This window comes from Cucurbita pepo, chromosome LG18, assembly GCF_002806865.2.
Source record: "Cucurbita pepo subsp. pepo cultivar mu-cu-16 chromosome LG18, ASM280686v2, whole genome shotgun sequence".
Lineage (NCBI taxonomy): Eukaryota > Viridiplantae > Streptophyta > Magnoliopsida > Cucurbitales > Cucurbitaceae > Cucurbita > Cucurbita pepo.
Genome location: NC_036655.1, coordinates 3,087,440 through 3,106,046, shown reverse-complemented (window position 1 = coordinate 3,106,046; position 18,607 = coordinate 3,087,440). Strand labels below are relative to the sequence as shown.

At 36.4% G+C, this 18,607-nt stretch overlaps 1 protein-coding gene across 1 annotated transcript; it reads right to left on the bottom strand.

The window, feature by feature from the left end:
* Window positions 1-89: 89 nt before the first annotated feature.
* On the bottom strand, window positions 90-4,910 carry LOC111780505 (beta-glucosidase 12-like). The gene is made up of 14 exons (XM_023660931.1): window positions 4,822-4,910; window positions 4,463-4,554; window positions 4,315-4,384; window positions 4,171-4,229; window positions 3,398-3,473; window positions 3,225-3,302; window positions 3,047-3,134; window positions 1,981-2,236; window positions 1,765-1,880; window positions 1,462-1,679; window positions 909-940; window positions 680-785; window positions 493-595; window positions 90-416 (listed from the first exon to the last, which is right to left on the bottom strand). The coding sequence occupies exons 1-14, from the start codon at window positions 4,829-4,831 to the stop codon at window positions 242-244; spliced, it is 1,479 nt and encodes a 492-aa protein (XP_023516699.1). The 5' UTR covers window positions 4,832-4,910; the 3' UTR covers window positions 90-241.
* Window positions 4,911-18,607: the final 13,697 nt, after the last annotated feature.

Here is an 18,607-nt window from a genome sequence, read left to right as displayed (position 1 = left end):
TAGGGTTAATATCAAAATCGGATAAAATCGAATTGAATAAGAGCAAAAGAAGATTAAAAAAAGAACCAAAGTGAGGGAGCAAGAAATGAGACGAGAAAAATATTTTATTTCATACCATCAATAGAAAACATAAAGTTAAATAAATGCATTTGTTATTACAATTTATTTTGCTCTAGAAGGGTGCAATAACAAAATACAAAATGATAATAGTGCATACAATATAGTATGGAAGGTTAGTATATCATTTAAAAGACGTTAGAAAGTTGTGGAACCATCTTGCCGAGTCTTTTGGCATTCTCATCAAATTGTGCTTGAAATCAATATAGGTGATACCAAAGCGTATAGTGTATCCACTTGCCCATTCAAAGTTGTCCAATAATGACCATGCAAAGTAGCCACGTACCCTTACACCATCTCTACAACATTTTCCAAAATGATAAATAAGCTAAAAAAGTGATTTATTAGTAGTTTAATTTTTGACTTAGTACTTACTTCATTGCTTCGTTAAGATAATAGAGATGGTCATTAAAATATTTGATTCTACCCTTGTCTCGTATTAAATCATGAGCACGGTGGGTATCAAAGTCGAGATATCCTGCAATTGTAAAATTTAATTAATCAAATCACTATATTCATCTTCATATCTTCATATGATTAAATTATAAAGTTGTTTTCCTACCATTTTCTGTGATGTAAATAATTGGATTCTTATAATTATTCTTTACATATGTCAGCACTCCTTTCAATCCTTTTGGATAAACAGCTAGCCAAGATGATGGGTCTACCTACACCATTATTAACACAAAAGTATTAGATTAATTTTAGACTTGAAAGAGCACATCCAAAGAATAATTTGCACACTATTATTGTTATAGTTCATTATCGAAGGACGTTTGAACACAAATTACCTTTGGACCAATTGGAACCCCGTCACGATCAGCTATCATACAAAGATATTATACAAGTTAAGTTATAGAATAGATATGTCATATGAGAAAGAAACGCTAATTAAGTATAGATGAACTTAAAAGTATATTTGGGATACTTTTGAAAATTGTATTCCTAGATAAACACTTTATCATATTATAGATGAGGGTAAATATCAACTTATATCATAAACTTTGTATAAGATTTAATGTTACCTTTAATTATGGAAGACTATCATTAAAGTAGAAATTTATTAGAATATTATACAAGAACTGAGATTTAAAACGACAGGTTAGTGATCAGAAATAGAAATTGAGACTCGGTAAAAAATTGCCACACCATTGCACGTCACCTTCAAACACCTCAAATATCATCCTAAATTTCAAAAAAAAATTTACTCTAGAGATAGTTTTAAAACATACGAAAGATTAGAGTAATACTGCAACTTTTAAAATAAAACCCGAGTGTGACGAAATTATAAGTTTTGTTTGTAGCTAAGTTTTAAAAATGTAAGGTTTTGGTTTGAGTACATACTTGAAAGAGTTGCATGAATATCATTCAAGTAGCTTTGGCCTGGATAAACGTTGCTGGGATTGTCTTTTGCATAATTAGCTGTGTAATAATTTATGCCAAGGAAATCAAAGGAGTTTATGATGGACATGCTTGCTTCCTTTGGGAATATGGGCAACCTCCTCCCCACCAAAGTTCTCATGCTCTGTGGATAATCGCCATAAACGAGTGGATGCAAGAACCTAAATCATTGAATTTGTTCATAAGGATTGAATAGAAAGAGTTATGATCTTAGTAATGGATTCCTAAAGGTATTAGTGTACTCACCAACCAAGTGAAAAATCAAAAGCCCGATCTCTAGCTCTTCTATCCGCCTCAGAATCTGAATATGGCACATACCATGTTGATTCCAATGTGATGCCAATCAAACCCTTTTGGTCTGCCTAAGAGTACCATTTAATTTGAGAAGGGGTTCAAAGAGATATAAACATTACCTCCAAACTTAAACTTTATTGACCAACAAAAGAATAGAGCAAAGAGAACCTGATATTTGGTCTTGTAAACATTGACAGCCGCAGCGTGTGCAAGAATTAGGTTGTGACCAACAATGTATGGCTCGGTGCCGGAATTACCAGCAAGATAGCGACATGGATCCCATTCTGCGCCTCTACCGGGTGCGTATTCTGCCATTACATAACTTTTGAAGGTGAAGATGTACTGTTCATTCAAGGTTATCCAATGCTTCACTTTTCCACCAAACAATTTGAAACAAAGATCAGCGAAGTCCCGAAAATGATCTCTGCAAATAATTTCCTTAGGGTAAATTTATAGTGCACTTAGACAAAAATGTTGGCCACATTCTTACCATTTTAAAATCGACTTTTAAAATTTTGTTTTTGTAACGGTCCAAGCTTACCACGGGAAGATATTATCCTTTTCGGAATTCCCCTCATATATTGTCTTTTTCGGACTTTCCCTCAAAGTTTTTAAAACGCGTATGCTAGATAGAGGTTTCGTATTGTTCTCCTCCCCAACCGATGTGGGATCTCACAATTCACCCCTTTCGAACTGATATGGTGTCTCACACCTTTCAGGGGCCTAGGGTCCTCACTGAGACTCGTTTGTTTCTTCAATTGATATGGGACCCCCCAATCTACCCCTTCGGGGCCCAGTATTCTTTCTGGCACACTGCCTCGTGTCCATCCCCTCTTCAGACCTCAACCTCCTCCATGGTCACTCCGCCTCGTGTCCACTCCCTTTCGGGGCTCAGCTTCTTCGCTGGCACACTGCCTTGTGTCCACCCCCTCCCCTCGAGGCTCAACCTCCTCGTCCGGTGTATGGCTCTAATACCATTTGTAACCCTCCAAGTCCACCGCTAACAGATATCGTGCTCTTCGGGTTTTCTCTTTCGGGCTTCCCTTCAAAAATTTTAAAATGTATCGGAGAGATTTTCACACTCTCATAAATAATGTTTCGTTCTGGTTCCAAATCGATGTGAAATCACTCAGTTATGGTCGATATTTTAGAAAAATAACCCTTTTTCAAATTCACTCATCAAAATTCTTTAACCTTTATATTTTATATGATAATCTCATAAAAATTTACTTACACAATTTGACGATCCAAGAAGCCACCATACTCGGTTTCTAAAGCTTGAGGAACATCCCAATGAAAAAGTGTGACATAAGGTTGGATGCCTACAAATCGAAATTATATGACCCATTTTGAGATTAATAAAACTTGCTTATAATAATCATTGAGATTAAATAAATAATAGAAGAACCCACCATATTTAAGCATTTCATCGATGAGATTATGGTAGTACTGTATTCCATCTTTGTTCATACCCCCACTAATCTTTCCCGCTGAGAAGAAGATTAATGTTTATAAAGTTAAGCTTCCAAAATGTATATTAAAGTAGAGTTTTGAGATTGGGTTTGTTCATCTTTTAATTCCTTACTAGGCAAAATTCTGGACCAAGAGATCGACAATCTATGAACATCAAAACCTATACTCCTCATGAGGGCAACGTCTTCCTGCATTGTCAACAATTATTAGCTAATTATACCTAATATATTTGCATAACAATCAGTTTATAGCATTAGTCTTGATGGCCAATTAGTAAAGTAAAGTGCTTTTAAAAGAAGCTATCTGTAACTACCTCAACTCGACCGCTATCAAATATTATCCACTTTTGCCCGTTACGTATCGTCGTCTGCTTCACGGTTTTAAAACTCGTCTACTAAGGAGAGGTTCTCACACCCTTATGAGGAATGTTTTGTTACTCTCCAACTGATGTGAGATCTCGCAATTCACCCCCTTGGGGCTAGTGTCCTCACTAGCACTCCACCCAGTGTCTAGCTCTGATACCATTTGTAACTGCTCAAGTCCACCGTTAGCAGATATTATCCACTTTGACCCGTTACGTATTTCCGTCAGCTTCACGATTCTAAAACGCGTCTACTAGGGAGAAGTTTCTACACATTTATAAGAAATGTTTCGTTCTCCTTTCCAATCGCTGTGGGATCTCACAATCCACTTCATCTTGGAGGCCAACGTCCTCACTGACACTCGTTCCTCTCTAGTGGGATCTCACAAAAAGTTACCAAATCGAGTTTAAGATTGGCTTAGTTCCGAGTTGGGATCTATATTTAAGAATCGTTAAACGAGTACCCAGATGAGCTTTCCCAACCCATTCCTATGACACTATTTATTTCTTCCCATTTTACTCACCTTATAGCGATGATACTGATCAACAGTTACATCTCCATTGCTACGATCCGCAATTCTCTCTGAAATCAAACAAATAAACAACGTTGAGAGCCATAATTCAGTGTGCAATTCAAAAAAAAATAAGCAATTTTGTGAGAGAAAGACCTGGATATTTGTGAGTGTAGGTATCCCATGTACTTGGCCCTTTGCCATACCTAAAGGCAGCACCTTCATACTGAAAAAACCATAACAAATCAATACTCATTCTTTGTTCTTAATTTATTATTATTTGTATATCCAACTTTTACTCAACCTGGTAAGCTGAAGATGCTGTGCCAAATACGAAGTCTATAGGAAAGTTGCCTCGCCTGATCATGTTGATAGGCTGGATTTGGTTATTGACAACTGCAAACACAAGAAGCACAAAGTTTAGGGAAGAACACAATATAACAATCTTTCAAACCCATCACTGAGTTTGGTTTGGTTTGCTATCGAGACTTTTTGTCACCAATTCACTCGTATCGATATCGAACGTTCAATACCCTTATATTAGAACGTTTTCTTTTGAACTTTGGATGAAAATTGGGATCTAGAACGAATATGACGATGATCTAAACGTTCTAAAAATTTTGAGGTTGGAGGAAGAAAAAGAAATGAAGCAAGTTCATTTACCTTTAGCCATTGAGCCTCAAGAGAAGGGTTTGGAGAGGGTTTCAGATGAAAGGGTTCTTGGTTGCTTGTGGTGGAACTATACCATGCCGTTCCCTCCTTTTTATAAGGTTTCAGGTCAAGAGGTGTATTTAATTCTAGCCATATGTGTTTGTATATGTTTTTTTATTTGTTTTTTTGTTTCTATTTTTTTTTTTTATTTTTTTTTTTTTCTAATACTTTATAGATTCGATTCTTTTGTCTTTTTGTAAACGGGTTTTCTTTTCTTTTAATTTGATTTACTAGCTGATGTAATGTCTTGAGTTTTATGAAAGATTAATTTACTTTTTTTTTTTTTTCAATTTGAAATTTTGAGCTTTTAATTTTCATTTGATTGGATGTGGTTGTGGTCGATGAGTATTTAGATTCGGCTTCCTCTAGACCTGAGAGTAATCTTGAGAGTTAGAAACTTAAATTTTGATAGTAATCTTCAGAGTTAAAAACTTAAATTTGGATATGTTACCTTAGGTGTGATTCCAACAGATTCCATGAACAAATTTGGCAAGGATTCAATACTCTAGTTTGTGATTGTCCAAAAAAATTATAAGAAAAATACATTTGTAAAGATGGGCAAAAAGCTCAACAACTTTTGGTGAAGGAATCAATTCGATTCGAGCTTTGTGCAAGAAGATACCAAAATATAAAGAAAATAGTTTGAATCGAATTTCTTCATTGGAATTTGGGTCTCACGCAAGTTGAGGCAACCAAAGAGACCCTCATCGCAAGATCGGGTGGATAACGCATCTGGAAGCGCTAAGGACACGTGTAAGTAGAGAAGCGCATTTGGCTTCTGGTGTAAGTAAGTTTAAGCCTAGTCTCTAGTGCTATCTTAGCATATAAGGTTCAAGTTCCAATTGGTACTTTGGTGGCTTACAGGTCCACTCTCGGTATAGAGGAGGTGGTTCACTCCTTTCTTGCGTTACAGGTAGGTCTTCTAGGTGAAAAATTTCTATCTCTAGAGTGAACTACTTTTCTATTCTTAGATTTAGGTAGCCTGCTTTGCATACTCAGTGTGAAACCGGTGTCTTGGGTTGAGGCGCTACCTCGTGTAACTCTCTCTAGTGTGGATATTAGGGTGTGTGATAGCTTACTCTTATCATTCATGGAAGGTTCGCGGACAAACCCGACCTACATAACCATAAAGTCACCCAAGGTTGGGGGGATCGACCCCCTTGTGCTTGCCAGCTACTAAGACTACCAACGTAATCACACGTCCCCTCTTAAGACGTATATGATGTGCAAGATAGTCCAATTAAACTGTCGGTCACACAAATCTAACCAACTTAGACCTGGCTCGACAGTACTAGTACCGAAGTAGAAATGACAGTAGAAGCTCTATTGACATTGTACCAACTATTAACGGCCTAGAGGCTACTTTGTCATTCTTTGATGCCGTGGAGGACTACTAGGTTCTTAGGGACATCTAGGTAATTTAAAACTTGTCTCTTGTTTCCAAGACATTTAAAACCAACTCTTCAAGCTAATCCAATCTCTAGGTGCACACAGGTCTATTTCTCTGATCGCCGCTCACGATCCTAGAGTGTAGTGTCTATTAAAGATGTAATGTCCTAGATCGTCGCTCACGAAATTACCTAGAGCATAGTATGCATATTCTAAAAGGCATCTTGGTCATATTTAGGAGTTGAGAAGGTCCATTGGATTCCTAGGGCGATTACGTGGCTTAACGCGAACTTTTGTCTCTTCGGTACTTCGGTCCAATTCTTTGAGGCTTTCTTAGTCTGAGAGCACTAGGGTCTAGATCTAATTACGGTGCTACAAATAGAGTGATTTACATGTTGACCCAAGTCAGTATGTTTCCAATAGATACTACACCCAAGGATCGTGAGCGGTGATCTGAAGGAAAGACCTATGAGCACCTAGAGAGTGGATTAGCATGAGGAGTTGATTCTAGACGTTTTGAAAACAAGAGACAAGTTTTAAACAGCCTAGATATCCCTAACAAACTAGTAGTCCTCCACGGCATTCAAGAATGACAAAGGTGGCCTCTAGGTCGTTAACAATTGATATAGTGTCAACAGAGCTTCCACTTCCCTTTCTACTCTGGTACAAATATCGTTGAGCCAGGCTTAGGCCGGTTAGGGTTGTGTAACCGACAGTTCAATTAGATTATCCTACACAGCAAATTCGTCCTATGTGGGGACGTGAGATTATGCAGGTAGTCTTAGTAGTTGGTAAGCATAGGGGGGTCGCTCCTCCAACCTTAGCTGACTAGATGGTCATGTGAGTAGGTTAGCACACACCATAATGTCCCAACTAGAGAGAGAATTTTACAAGGTAGTGCCTCAACCTAGGACACCCTTTTCACATTGCTTAGGAAAAGCAAGCTACCTTAAATCTAAGAATAAAAAAGTAGTTCAGCCAGAAGACCTGCGACACATGAAATGGGTGAACCACCTCCTCCATACCAAGAGTGGGTTCGTAAGCAGCTAACGTACAACTCAAAACTTCGAGACATCCCAGATTCTTAGATAGTTGTAGAGACTAGGCTCAATCTTAGATAGTTGTAGAGACTAGGCTCAAACTTCTCAGAGCTCGAAGTAAAGCTCGTGGATACCTTTAGCATAATGATCTGATGAGATCCTATAAGTAGGTTGTTTTTTATTATTTTTATACTCGCTCCTTTCTCTTTTCTTTTTTTTATCAGGTATTTGCAGGTTGCTAGTTGAGGTGAAGTAGTGTTTGCGAGCTATCGATCACAGAGGGAGTCGTTCTGAAGCATTAGTCCATCCTTTTATTTGTGTTTTTTTGTACTTTATTTTGTAATTATCTCCCAAACTCATCTTCCTCCCTTGTAATACATTTGAAGAGCATTTGTGTTTTTTTGTACTTTATTTTGTAATTATCTCCCAAACTCATCTTCCTCCCTTGTAATACATTTGAAGAATACATTTGAAGAGCATTATCCTATAACTAAAATTGATTTTGTATTTAATTTTGGTGTTATTGTCTTTATTTCAATTTAAAATTTATCAATTTTCACCTTTTATTTTATTATATTTTTTAATTTAGTTTCTTTTCATTTTATCATTAGGTCCCAACATGAAATTCGAAATCTTGAAAATCAGGTCAGTCAAATAAGTATATAGTAACAATTCTAGTGTATCTAAGTCTAGAAAAGTAAGATTATTACTCGGGTATCGAATAACTATTTTCCTCTCGACCGTCAAATCCATCACATTCTCTAATCAACATCTTTCACTATCCAATCTCTCTTTCTTCATATACGGACACATTGGAGCATTGGGGAACATTTGTGAATCACCATGGACAAACGCCTGATCCCCCTCATTGATACCCAATACCTCTCCCCTATCTATCTATTTTAATCTTATGGCAACAACCCACACCCTTATTCTCTATCCTTTTGATCAACTTTACTACAAATAAATGTTGAAGATGCAAGCATAGTCTAAATATAACAAAGTTTGAATATATAAATGAAAAATTAACAAAAATACACTCACTATATACTTCGTCACTAAACAATCAAGTCAACGAACGTCACAAATAATTCATTAATGGCAAGTCAAAAGGAACAAAAACATGGATCAACCCTGTCTCAAAATTGAAGCATGAATCAAGCTTTATAGAGCATTCTTTTGAAGGATCTTCACCGTATTTAGAGGATAAGATTGTTGCATATGATCCTCTTTCCTTTTATTATAATCTTTTGCGATTCTTATCTTCAATAATTTCTTTTTTGATTCTTTATGCGTTATCTCCATAAGAAAATTCTGTTCTTTGTTTTCTTATGATAAATAAATCTACATGGTTCCCTAAGAAATAATAAAATAAAACAACCATTTAATAAACCAGCTTAGTAGCAAATCAAAGAATCAAATAATTAATAAGATAAAGCATGAACCAATACTATATGATAAAATTCAGGCATGAATCAAGCTTGATGGTCATATATGTTTCTTTATGGGTTACATATATAAGGGAATTAAATTATTTTTATTTATTTTAATCTTACCATGACGGTGTAAGAGCCCAGACCCACCGCTAACAGATATTGTCCGCTTTGACCCATTACGTATCACCATCAGCCTAACGATTTTAAAATGCGTCTACTAAAGAGAGGTTTAGACTCGTGGTTTTAAAACGCGTCTATAGGGAAAGTTTCCACACCCTTATAAAAAATGTTTCATTCCCCCTTTCCAACCGACGTGGGATCTCACAATCCACTCCTTTGGAGGCCCAGCATCCTCGCTGGCACAACGTCCGGTGACTGACTTTGATACCATTTGTAATAGCTCAAGTCCACTGATAGTAGATATTGTCCGCTTTGGCCCATTACGTCTCACCGTCAATCTCACAGTTTTGTTCCCCTCTTCAACCAATGTGGGATCTCACAATTTGCCCATCTTGGAGGCGCAACATCCTCACTAGCACATCATCCGGTAACCGACTCTAATATCATTTGTAACAGTCCAAACCCACTCTTAAGCAGATATAGTCCATTTTGGCCCGTTACGTATCGTCGTCAATCTCATGATTTTGAAACGCATACGCTAGAAAGAAGTTTCCACACCCTTGTAAGTAATGTTTCATCCCCTATCATTTATTATTATATTATCAACCTTTCTTTGGCAATTTATTCTCCATGATCTCATCATGTCCAAATAAAATAAATAAAAACAATTCCTTTGAATTGATGGGCTCTCGAGTCGTGTGATCGAGGAGGGCTTGGAGGAGGGTTGCACCTTTTGGTTCTATAGGTTGACATGACGGCGATTCTTAAGGCATTGTCATCTTTTCTTTGAAATGAATACACTGCATCGTTATCGAATCTGATTGTGTGGAGGCAATCCGCTCTTTAAATCGGGAGGATGAGAATTTGACACCGATCAAATTGTTGGCGAAGAAGGTGCTGTGCGTGGTTTTTGCCACATATGTAGGCTGTAAAATTGTGTTGTTGATGGCATTGCAAATATTGCAGTCCTTGAGTCGTCTTCTCAGGTTTGGCGGGCAACTTCATCATAAACATTGACATGTACTTTCGTGTCAAAAACCTTTAAAAACAATATAAGAAAATGCTAAATAAAAATATAAAACATTCCAGAGTAAAAACACTCTATACTAACCAAAAGTCTATCAAATGAAATATCACTATTTTATGCATGGGCAATGGTCTTTACTTGTGATGTGGTCGTGAGTGTGCAGAGTGTCTTGCTTTTACCTAAAATAGCACACAACTGGAGTATTTTAAGAAATATTCAGTAAATGCCTCCACTATTCGGTCAGGGAATGCAAACACATGCAACTCATGGTGAGGGACCTATTGTTAAAATCATCGTAGAGGTGGCCTCCATTCCGAACAAAATTGGATGTGTAGTACTTTCCTACACACGACCCACACGTGTGAATGTAAACCCTCAAGCGGTCCGCACCCCCTGGACCCATCGTAGTCGGGCTAGTTGTCCGTAGCCGGACGTCTAGATGTCAGCAAACCCCTGAGTATGATGTAAGGCATGATAGTGTTAATTGTTCATTATCATCATCATCATAGTGTACGTGTTCATACTCATCATCATAAATGGGGAAGTAACTTGATGTATATGACACACAATATGCATGATGTCCCTATAATTTTCATCTTTAAATCATTCTTGTGCCACAAACCTATACATCATTCACACATTAGTAACATGCATGCATTAACCTTCGTACATTCATCATCATTAACATTAATTAGGGTTGTGTCTTAGGAAAATCATCGTCATAATGCATCACATCATTTTAATATGAAATATCATCATATTAAGTCATCTCATCATTATACATCTTACATCATCATGTTATCATGGATCATCATCATCATGTCATCATCATGCACATCATCACATCATCATATGACATAAAACATAAATGACACGTGCAAGGGCCACTAGAAACGTGTCATCATACATAAGGTAAGTCTTCCAACCACTAAGACCACTTACTTGGCTGGCCTAGGCCGAAGCTACTATGACCCCTTGATACTAGCTTAACGCTGCTCTCTGAAATTTAATTCTACCTCATGGGTTCCACACTTACAAATTAGCATTCTACTCTCGTAATTGACTCACCTAATTTGACATAAAATAATTTAAAATTACTCATAATAATTTAAACTAATTAAACCTAATTTTATAATTTAAACTAGACTCCAAAAGAATTAAATACCTAAAAGGTAGTCGTATAACCTTAAACGCTCCCAAAGAGTTGAAAGTAGTAGGAAATGGTATGAACGTATCAGACCCAAGTCGGATCAACCAATATGTTGGCCTGGAGCCATCAGAAAATATATTCTCCGACTAGTTTCGAACCGTTCAAGTGGGATGATAAAATGAAGTTGGATCAACCAATATGCTGGCCTGGAGCCATCAGAAAATGTTCTCCGACTAATTTCGAACGGTTCAAGTGGGATGATAAAATGAAGTAAAGGGCTTCCTAAGTCCAAACTTCTCAAATTACCCAAGGGACAATTTTCCTTTCCTCTTTTCTTTTCTCATTTTTGGGTTATTACAATTGTACCCTAATGCCACAAACAAAATGTTAATTGTTGTAGCGGAAGCGAAAGCAAGATCGATCGTATTCACACACCCACAAATATAAATTAAATAAAGAGACACAAAGATTTATGTGGTTCAGAGAGAAGAAATTTTCCTACATCCACGAGTGGAATTGATATGTTCGACGACATGATAATTTTTATGATATGACATATGTGCAACATGAATGATATGTGATATGACTGACATGCAAATGACAAATTGGCATAATGTACAACCCTGATATACTCATAGAAAGTTATGGTAGAAATGTTATGATATGAAGGAAGACGCTAGAGGGGTTGTTATACATGATAATGAAAAAGGAAAAATGTTGGGAACTCATTTATTATCGTGTGTTCATGCATCAGGAGATACTTCTTCTCCTTTTATGATAGTACGGACATGTATGCTACAAGGCAGGGAGCGATCATTATGTTTGTCATAATGCTACCATGACGACTGCTATTCCTAATGGGTGGCTGGCATCAACCACTACCAGAGAATGCTCACTCGATCAGAAAGGGTCCCAGGAGGTGTGCGAACCGACTGGTGGGTTCATACTCGCACTTGTGAACCGTGTGTAGAAAATTAAGAACACATCAAATTACTCGCTTAGGAAAATAGACTGATGGGGGGTCGCTTACTAAGTATTTCTTAAAATACTCAAGTTATGTGCTACTTTTATTTTTCAGGCAAAGGCAAGGCTCCTCTGTACGGCTGACAGTGGCATTGCAACCTAGGAGACAGTGGCACATGCATGGGGTAGCTGTACTTATTTTTTTGGACTTAGGTTAGAAAATGGTGTTTTCAATTTTAATGCTGATAAGCGCCTACAATGCTGGAATTTGCAAAGCTAGAGGTCCTTCTAGAATCCTTGCAAAACGCTCACAGAGAAAGCTAACTTAACGGATTGATTCCAACCAAGAGCTGGTTAGAAGATGAATGACTCTTAGATCGAACTTGGAATCTATGATGGTCACTCTTAGATACCAAGACAATTCACTCCAGAATTAGCTTGATCAAAACTAATTCAATGAATTGGTTTAAACATCAAACCTAAAGTAAGGTTTGAAAAAGAATAACACTAAAAGGTTATCAATAAAACACAAAGGTTTTTTCTGTATTCAACCATAATCCTAACATGAATATTACATGCCTTCAAATAGGCCCAAAAGATAACCCTAACAAAATAAAGTTCAGCACCAACCACTAATAAATGGTAATAAATGCTATTAAATACAAATGGAAGAAAATCATTTATACAAACTATTAATAAACGCCTTTAAATATAAATTGAAGCAAAGACATTAATAAATTTTCTTAATCGGTAATTCAACCACTAAAGGCAAGTCTTCTAATTACTTTCCATAAATTTCCTTAATTGGTAATTCAACTGCCAAAGGCAAGTCTTCTACTTACTTTCCAATATCAGCGACTCCATTATCTTCTTGATTTGATATGCTAATGCTATAAAGATTTTTGGGCTCAAAAGTCCTTGTTTAAACCGGTACACTAGCTAGCTTTTGAAGATGCAATGTATAGGCCTCTTGAATCTTCTTAACCTTGCTTCTTGTAATCGGTCCTTCGGGTACATGCAAAGGGTCCGTTGTTGGATTCATATCAAATGCTTATTTATTTCATTTGGTATTTTTCATGTGTAGTTTTAAAGATGTTTTCAAACACTCAAGTCCATGACAGTGTTTTAAGACGAACATATGTTTTATGATAAAGTTCAAACGCTTATTTCCATACAAAATGATTACATTATGATGACGATAGCAACTCTAGGTAAGTATAAATTTAGGGTCATTACAGCTTCTTTAAAAGCTTCAATGACTGTCGTATACTCTGCTTCGATGGTAGACAATGCAATAGTAAACTGCAATGTTGAATGCCAACAAACCGTTCCACCAACCATAGTGGACAGATAACAAGCATTGAATCGTTGCTTATCCATCTCCACTTATCTCTTGGGAGCAATTGACAAATCATCAACATACAAGATGAAATAGATAAACAAGCCATCATCAAGGAACCAAAAATACATACAATGGTCAAATTGACTATGAGTGTACTTACTTTCCATCATGAATATACCATTGATGAGAAGATTGTTTTAGCCCATACAACAAGATGTCTTCAATCCACAAATGCCACAACCAAATTCTCTTATACCCATTATTGTAGTGGAAGCGGAAACAAGATCGATTTTACTCACAAACCCACAAATATATATTAAACAAAGAGACACAAAAATTTACGTGGTTTGGAGAGAAGAAATTCCCCTACATCTACACGTGGTAAGCCAATCACTTTAACCAAAGTGTTTACAGGTGCATCTCTCACACTCCTACACTACAAAGTCTCTCTTACAAAATTTCTCCCAATTGCCTCTAGGCAAACACAAAATGACAATAGCTCCACATCTCAAAACAATACTAGAGAAACATTATATAGACATAGCAATACTAATTATCATACATGAATCGGAACAATATTAATGTTCATACATAAATCAAGATGATTCAAGTATCAATATAAGAGAATGTACCAATATGTGAGATAGAACCAAATGAATCTAATAGACTCCTGAATCGGGAAATGTACCTAAAGTATTCATGAATCAAAGAGATTCATAAACCAGATTTTCCCGACAATTCTCAATATACAACCCTTCAAACCCAATTAACAATCTATCACAAACTTCTTAATGGACACACACTATAGAGGTAATTGTGAAATTTCACGCAAACTCCTCAACATTAAGTTCTTAAAAACACTCAAAGAAAACAACGATCATAGGTAAAATATGTTGGAAAAAGGGATAGTGAAAGAGATAAGAATAGATAAAATAGATGAATGCTGACGTCCAGTATTTATAGCTTATACACTGGACCAGAAATAGTAAATCATCGAAATCTAGAAAAATTCAAATCTACTGAAAATCTCCTAAAATCTCCTAAAATCTTGGTAGTTTGAATATTTGAATCATATCTCAACTACTATGAATCATATCTTCATTTTGAATACTTTGAATCATATCTCAACACTCCCCCTTGATTCAAAGTTGCAAATACCAAGTAATCGTGNAGAGACACAAAAATTTACGTGGTTTGGAGAGAAGAAATTCCCCTACATCTACACGTGGTAAGCCAATCACTTTAACCAAAGTGTTTACAGGTGCATCTCTCACACTCCTACACTACAAAGTCTCTCTTACAAAATTTCTCCCAATTGCCTCTAGGCAAACACAAAATGACAATAGCTCCACATCTCAAAACAATACTAGAGAAACATTATATAGACATAGCAATACTAATTATCATACATGAATCGGAACAATATTAATGTTCATACATAAATCAAGATGATTCAAGTATCAATATAAGAGAATGTACCAATATGTGAGATAGAACCAAATGAATCTAATAGACTCCTGAATCGGGAAATGTACCTAAAGTATTCATGAATCAAAGAGATTCATAAACCAGATTTTCCCGACAATTCTCAATATACAACCCTTCAAACCCAATTAACAATCTATCACAAACTTCTTAATGGACACACACTATAGAGGTAATTGTGAAATTTCACGCAAACTCCTCAACATTAAGTTCTTAAAAACACTCAAAGAAAACAACGATCATAGGTAAAATATGTTGGAAAAAGGGATAGTGAAAGAGATAAGAATAGATAAAATAGATGAATGCTGACGTCCAGTATTTATAGCTTATACACTGGACCAGAAATAGTAAATCATCGAAATCTAGAAAAATTCAAATCTACTGAAAATCTCCTAAAATCTCCTAAAATCTTGGTAGTTTGAATATTTGAATCATATCTCAACTACTATGAATCATATCTTCATTTTGAATACTTTGAATCATATCTCAACACTCCCCCTTGATTCAAAGTTGCAAATACCAAGTAATCGTGTGAAGTAGCAAAACTTTTCTTTTGACAAAGCCTTGGTAAGTAGTATGTCTGCTAGCTGTTCATCGGTGTTACAATATTCCAAGACAATTTCTTCGTCTACAACAAGATCACGAATATAGTGATGTCGAAGTTCAATATGTTTTGTTCTACTGTGAAACGCTGGGTTTTTTGTCATAGAAATAGTTGCTTTATTATCACAAAATATCTTTGTTGCCCCTTTTTGCTCTTGTTGAAGATCAGCTAACATTCTTCTTAGCCAAATGGCTTGACTCGTTGCTGAAGTTGCTGCAACATATTCTGCTTCTGACGTTGACAACGCCACTATTGCTTGCTTCTTTGAGCTCCAAGTGATCACTCCTGACCCTAAAGTGAAAACATTGGCTGAAATGCTTCGTCTATCATCTAATGATCCTGCCCAATCACTATCGGTGAATCCATATAGTTTGAAATTAGAGGATTTAGAATACCAAATTCCATACTCCATAGTTCCGGCAATGTAACGTAAGACTCTTTTTGCTGCTCCATAATGAACCTTTGAAGGATGTTGCATAAACTTAGAAATAATACCAACAGGAAATGTAATGTCGGGTCGTGCGTGAGTTAAGTAAATTAGTCCGCCAACCAAGCTCTTGAACCTTCTAACATCTGTCATTTCTGCTCCATCATCTNTCACAAACTTCTTAATGGACACACACTATAGAGGTAATTGTGAAATTTCACGCAAACTCCTCAACATTAAGTTCTTAAAAACACTCAAAGAAAACAACGATCATAGGTAAAATANTACTGCCATTTTTGTTTTGTGAAAGAAAATAATCACTCGCCCTCGTGTCGAACGAACTTGGCTCTAATACCAAAATTGTTGGAAAAAGGGATAGTGAAAGAGATAAGAATAGATAAAATAGATGAATGCTGACGNCTTTATGAATCCTTCTGGTTGTGCTACATAAACCTCTTCTTGTAAATCTCCGTTAAGAAATGCTGACTTAACATCAAACTGATAAACCGACCACCGCAATTCTGCTGCTAATGCTAGAATAGTTCTTACAGTTTCAAAACGAGCTACTAGAGAAAAAGTTTCTTCAAAATCTATACCTTGTTGTGCATTACCCTTTTGCTACAAGACGGGCCTTATGCTTTTGTATGCTTCCATCTGGTGCAAATTTTGTCTTGAACACCCATTTCAAATTGATTGCATTTTTTTCGTTTGGTAAGTCAACCATCTCCCATGTTCCATTTTTCTCAATGGCCTGCATCTCTTCTACCATGGCTTTCTTCCAATCTTCTTTTTCAGGTGCTTCTTCATAATTCATAGGATCTGAAACAGTAAGAGCAAATTGACATGATGCATATATGTCAGTTAAAGATTTATACTTCTTTGGAGGTGTCTCATCTGAAAGTTTTTCAAGAGAAGAATCGTTGTTTAGTGATGCTGAAGATGATGAATTTGACACATTTTGTGTTGCAGTGGAGGCACTAGGAGATGCACTGGAGTTGACCCTTGTCTCTTCATTTGGGGAAACTTCAACTGTAATCTTTTGCTGGTCCTGTTCTTTACTCCAATCCCAACTCACGTTTTCATTAAATATTACATCCCTCCTAACTAAAATCTTTTCAATGACGGGGTTGTATAATTTATATGCCTTTGATTGAGTACAATAGCCAATGAAAATGCATTTTTCAGATTTTTCATCAAGCTTTTGATGAATTTGAGGATGTTTCAAAGCATAAGCAACACAACCAAAGATTCGTAAATGACTTACAGATGGTTTCCTTCCATGTCATGCTTCATAAGGAGTTCGATTCATAACCGCCTTTGTTGGTGAGATGTTTAATAGACAAACAGATGTTGCTACGGCTTCTACCCAAAATTGGTTTGGAAGANGATGCTCTATTGATTCTTGCCTCATGAGCCTGAAGCGAGCCCATCAATTCATCAACGGAGAGTATGGATAGATCCTTAGCTTCTTCTATGGCAGCCACCACATGGTCAAACTTTGGAGTCAAGCTTCTCAACACCTTTGCGACAANGCCACTTTGGTTCTCTACCATAGCTTTAAAAATCTGGAACTTCTAAAAAGTTTCTGACTTATCNTTCTCTCCATAGGTACGCATCTGACTGACTATTGCCATTGCTCTTGACAAAAAATCAGCAATTGATTCGCCATTCGTCATGAGTAGAGTTTCAAAGTCACGTCTTAGAGATTGCAATTTCACTGTCATGACTNTCATGCGACTATAATCATCAATGAATAGTAAAAAATATATACTTCCACCCAAGGACTTCGTTTGCACCAACNTTCACTGTCATGACTTTTGAATCTCCTAGAAACTCCTTCTGTAGAATTGACCATGCCTGCTTTGATGTGGTTGCTGCTGCAATTCGTGAAAAGATAGTCTCATGAACTGGTTGCTGAATAATGAATAANCCTAGTCTGCTTGCCATAAATGCATCCTTCACATAAATTAGTTAAGTCAATTCTTGGTAATCCGAAAACCATACCTTCNGATGTGGTTGCTGCTGCAATTCGTGAAAAGATAGTCTCATGAACTGGTTGCTGAATAATGAATAAAGCCTTGACATCGTTTTTCTTGGTTTCTCTTAGTCTCTTCTTTTCTTCTATTGTGGGTTCTAACACATCAACANATATCTGAGATGCCATAATGTTGAGTCATCTTTCGTGCTAGCACCAAGAGCAAATCCTCCACANTGGTAACAACGGTGCAGAGGAAGAAAAACCAGCTACTGCCATTTTTGTTTTGTGAAAGAAAGTAATCACTCGCCGTTTTGTGAAAGAAAGTAATCACTCGCCCTCGTGTTGAACGAACTTGGCTCTAGACCAAAGTTGTTGAAAAAGGGAGAGTGAAAGAGATAAGAATAGATAAAATAGATGAATGTGCTTTATTATTGTCTACTGACTCAATGCTTAGAGGGTTACACAATTCCAATATTTATAGCTTATACACCGGACTNTTTGAAGTCATGGCAATTTGAACTTTATGGCCTAATTTCTTATGTGTCATTACACATGTGTTGTCATCAAATAGAACTGAATGTCCTCTAANATGTGCTTTATTATTGTCTACTGACTCAATGCTTAGAGGGTTACACAATTCCAATATTTATAGCTTATACACCGGACTAGAAATAGTAAATCATCGAAATCTAGAAAAATTCAAATCTACTACCAATCTCCTAAAATCTACCCACAATCTCCTAAAATCTACTAAAATCTTAGTAGTTTGAATATTTG

Coding starts and splice junctions, on each gene's coding strand:
- LOC111780505 (XM_023660931.1), bottom strand. Junction 2,237..3,046: donor TTCTTGGATCGTCAAATTGT/GTAAGTAAATTT, acceptor AATTATTTGCAG/AGATCATTTTCGGGACTTCG. Junction 941..1,461: donor TATTCATGCAACTCTTTCAA/GTATGTACTCAA, acceptor TTTGTATGATAG/CTGATCGTGACGGGGTTCCA.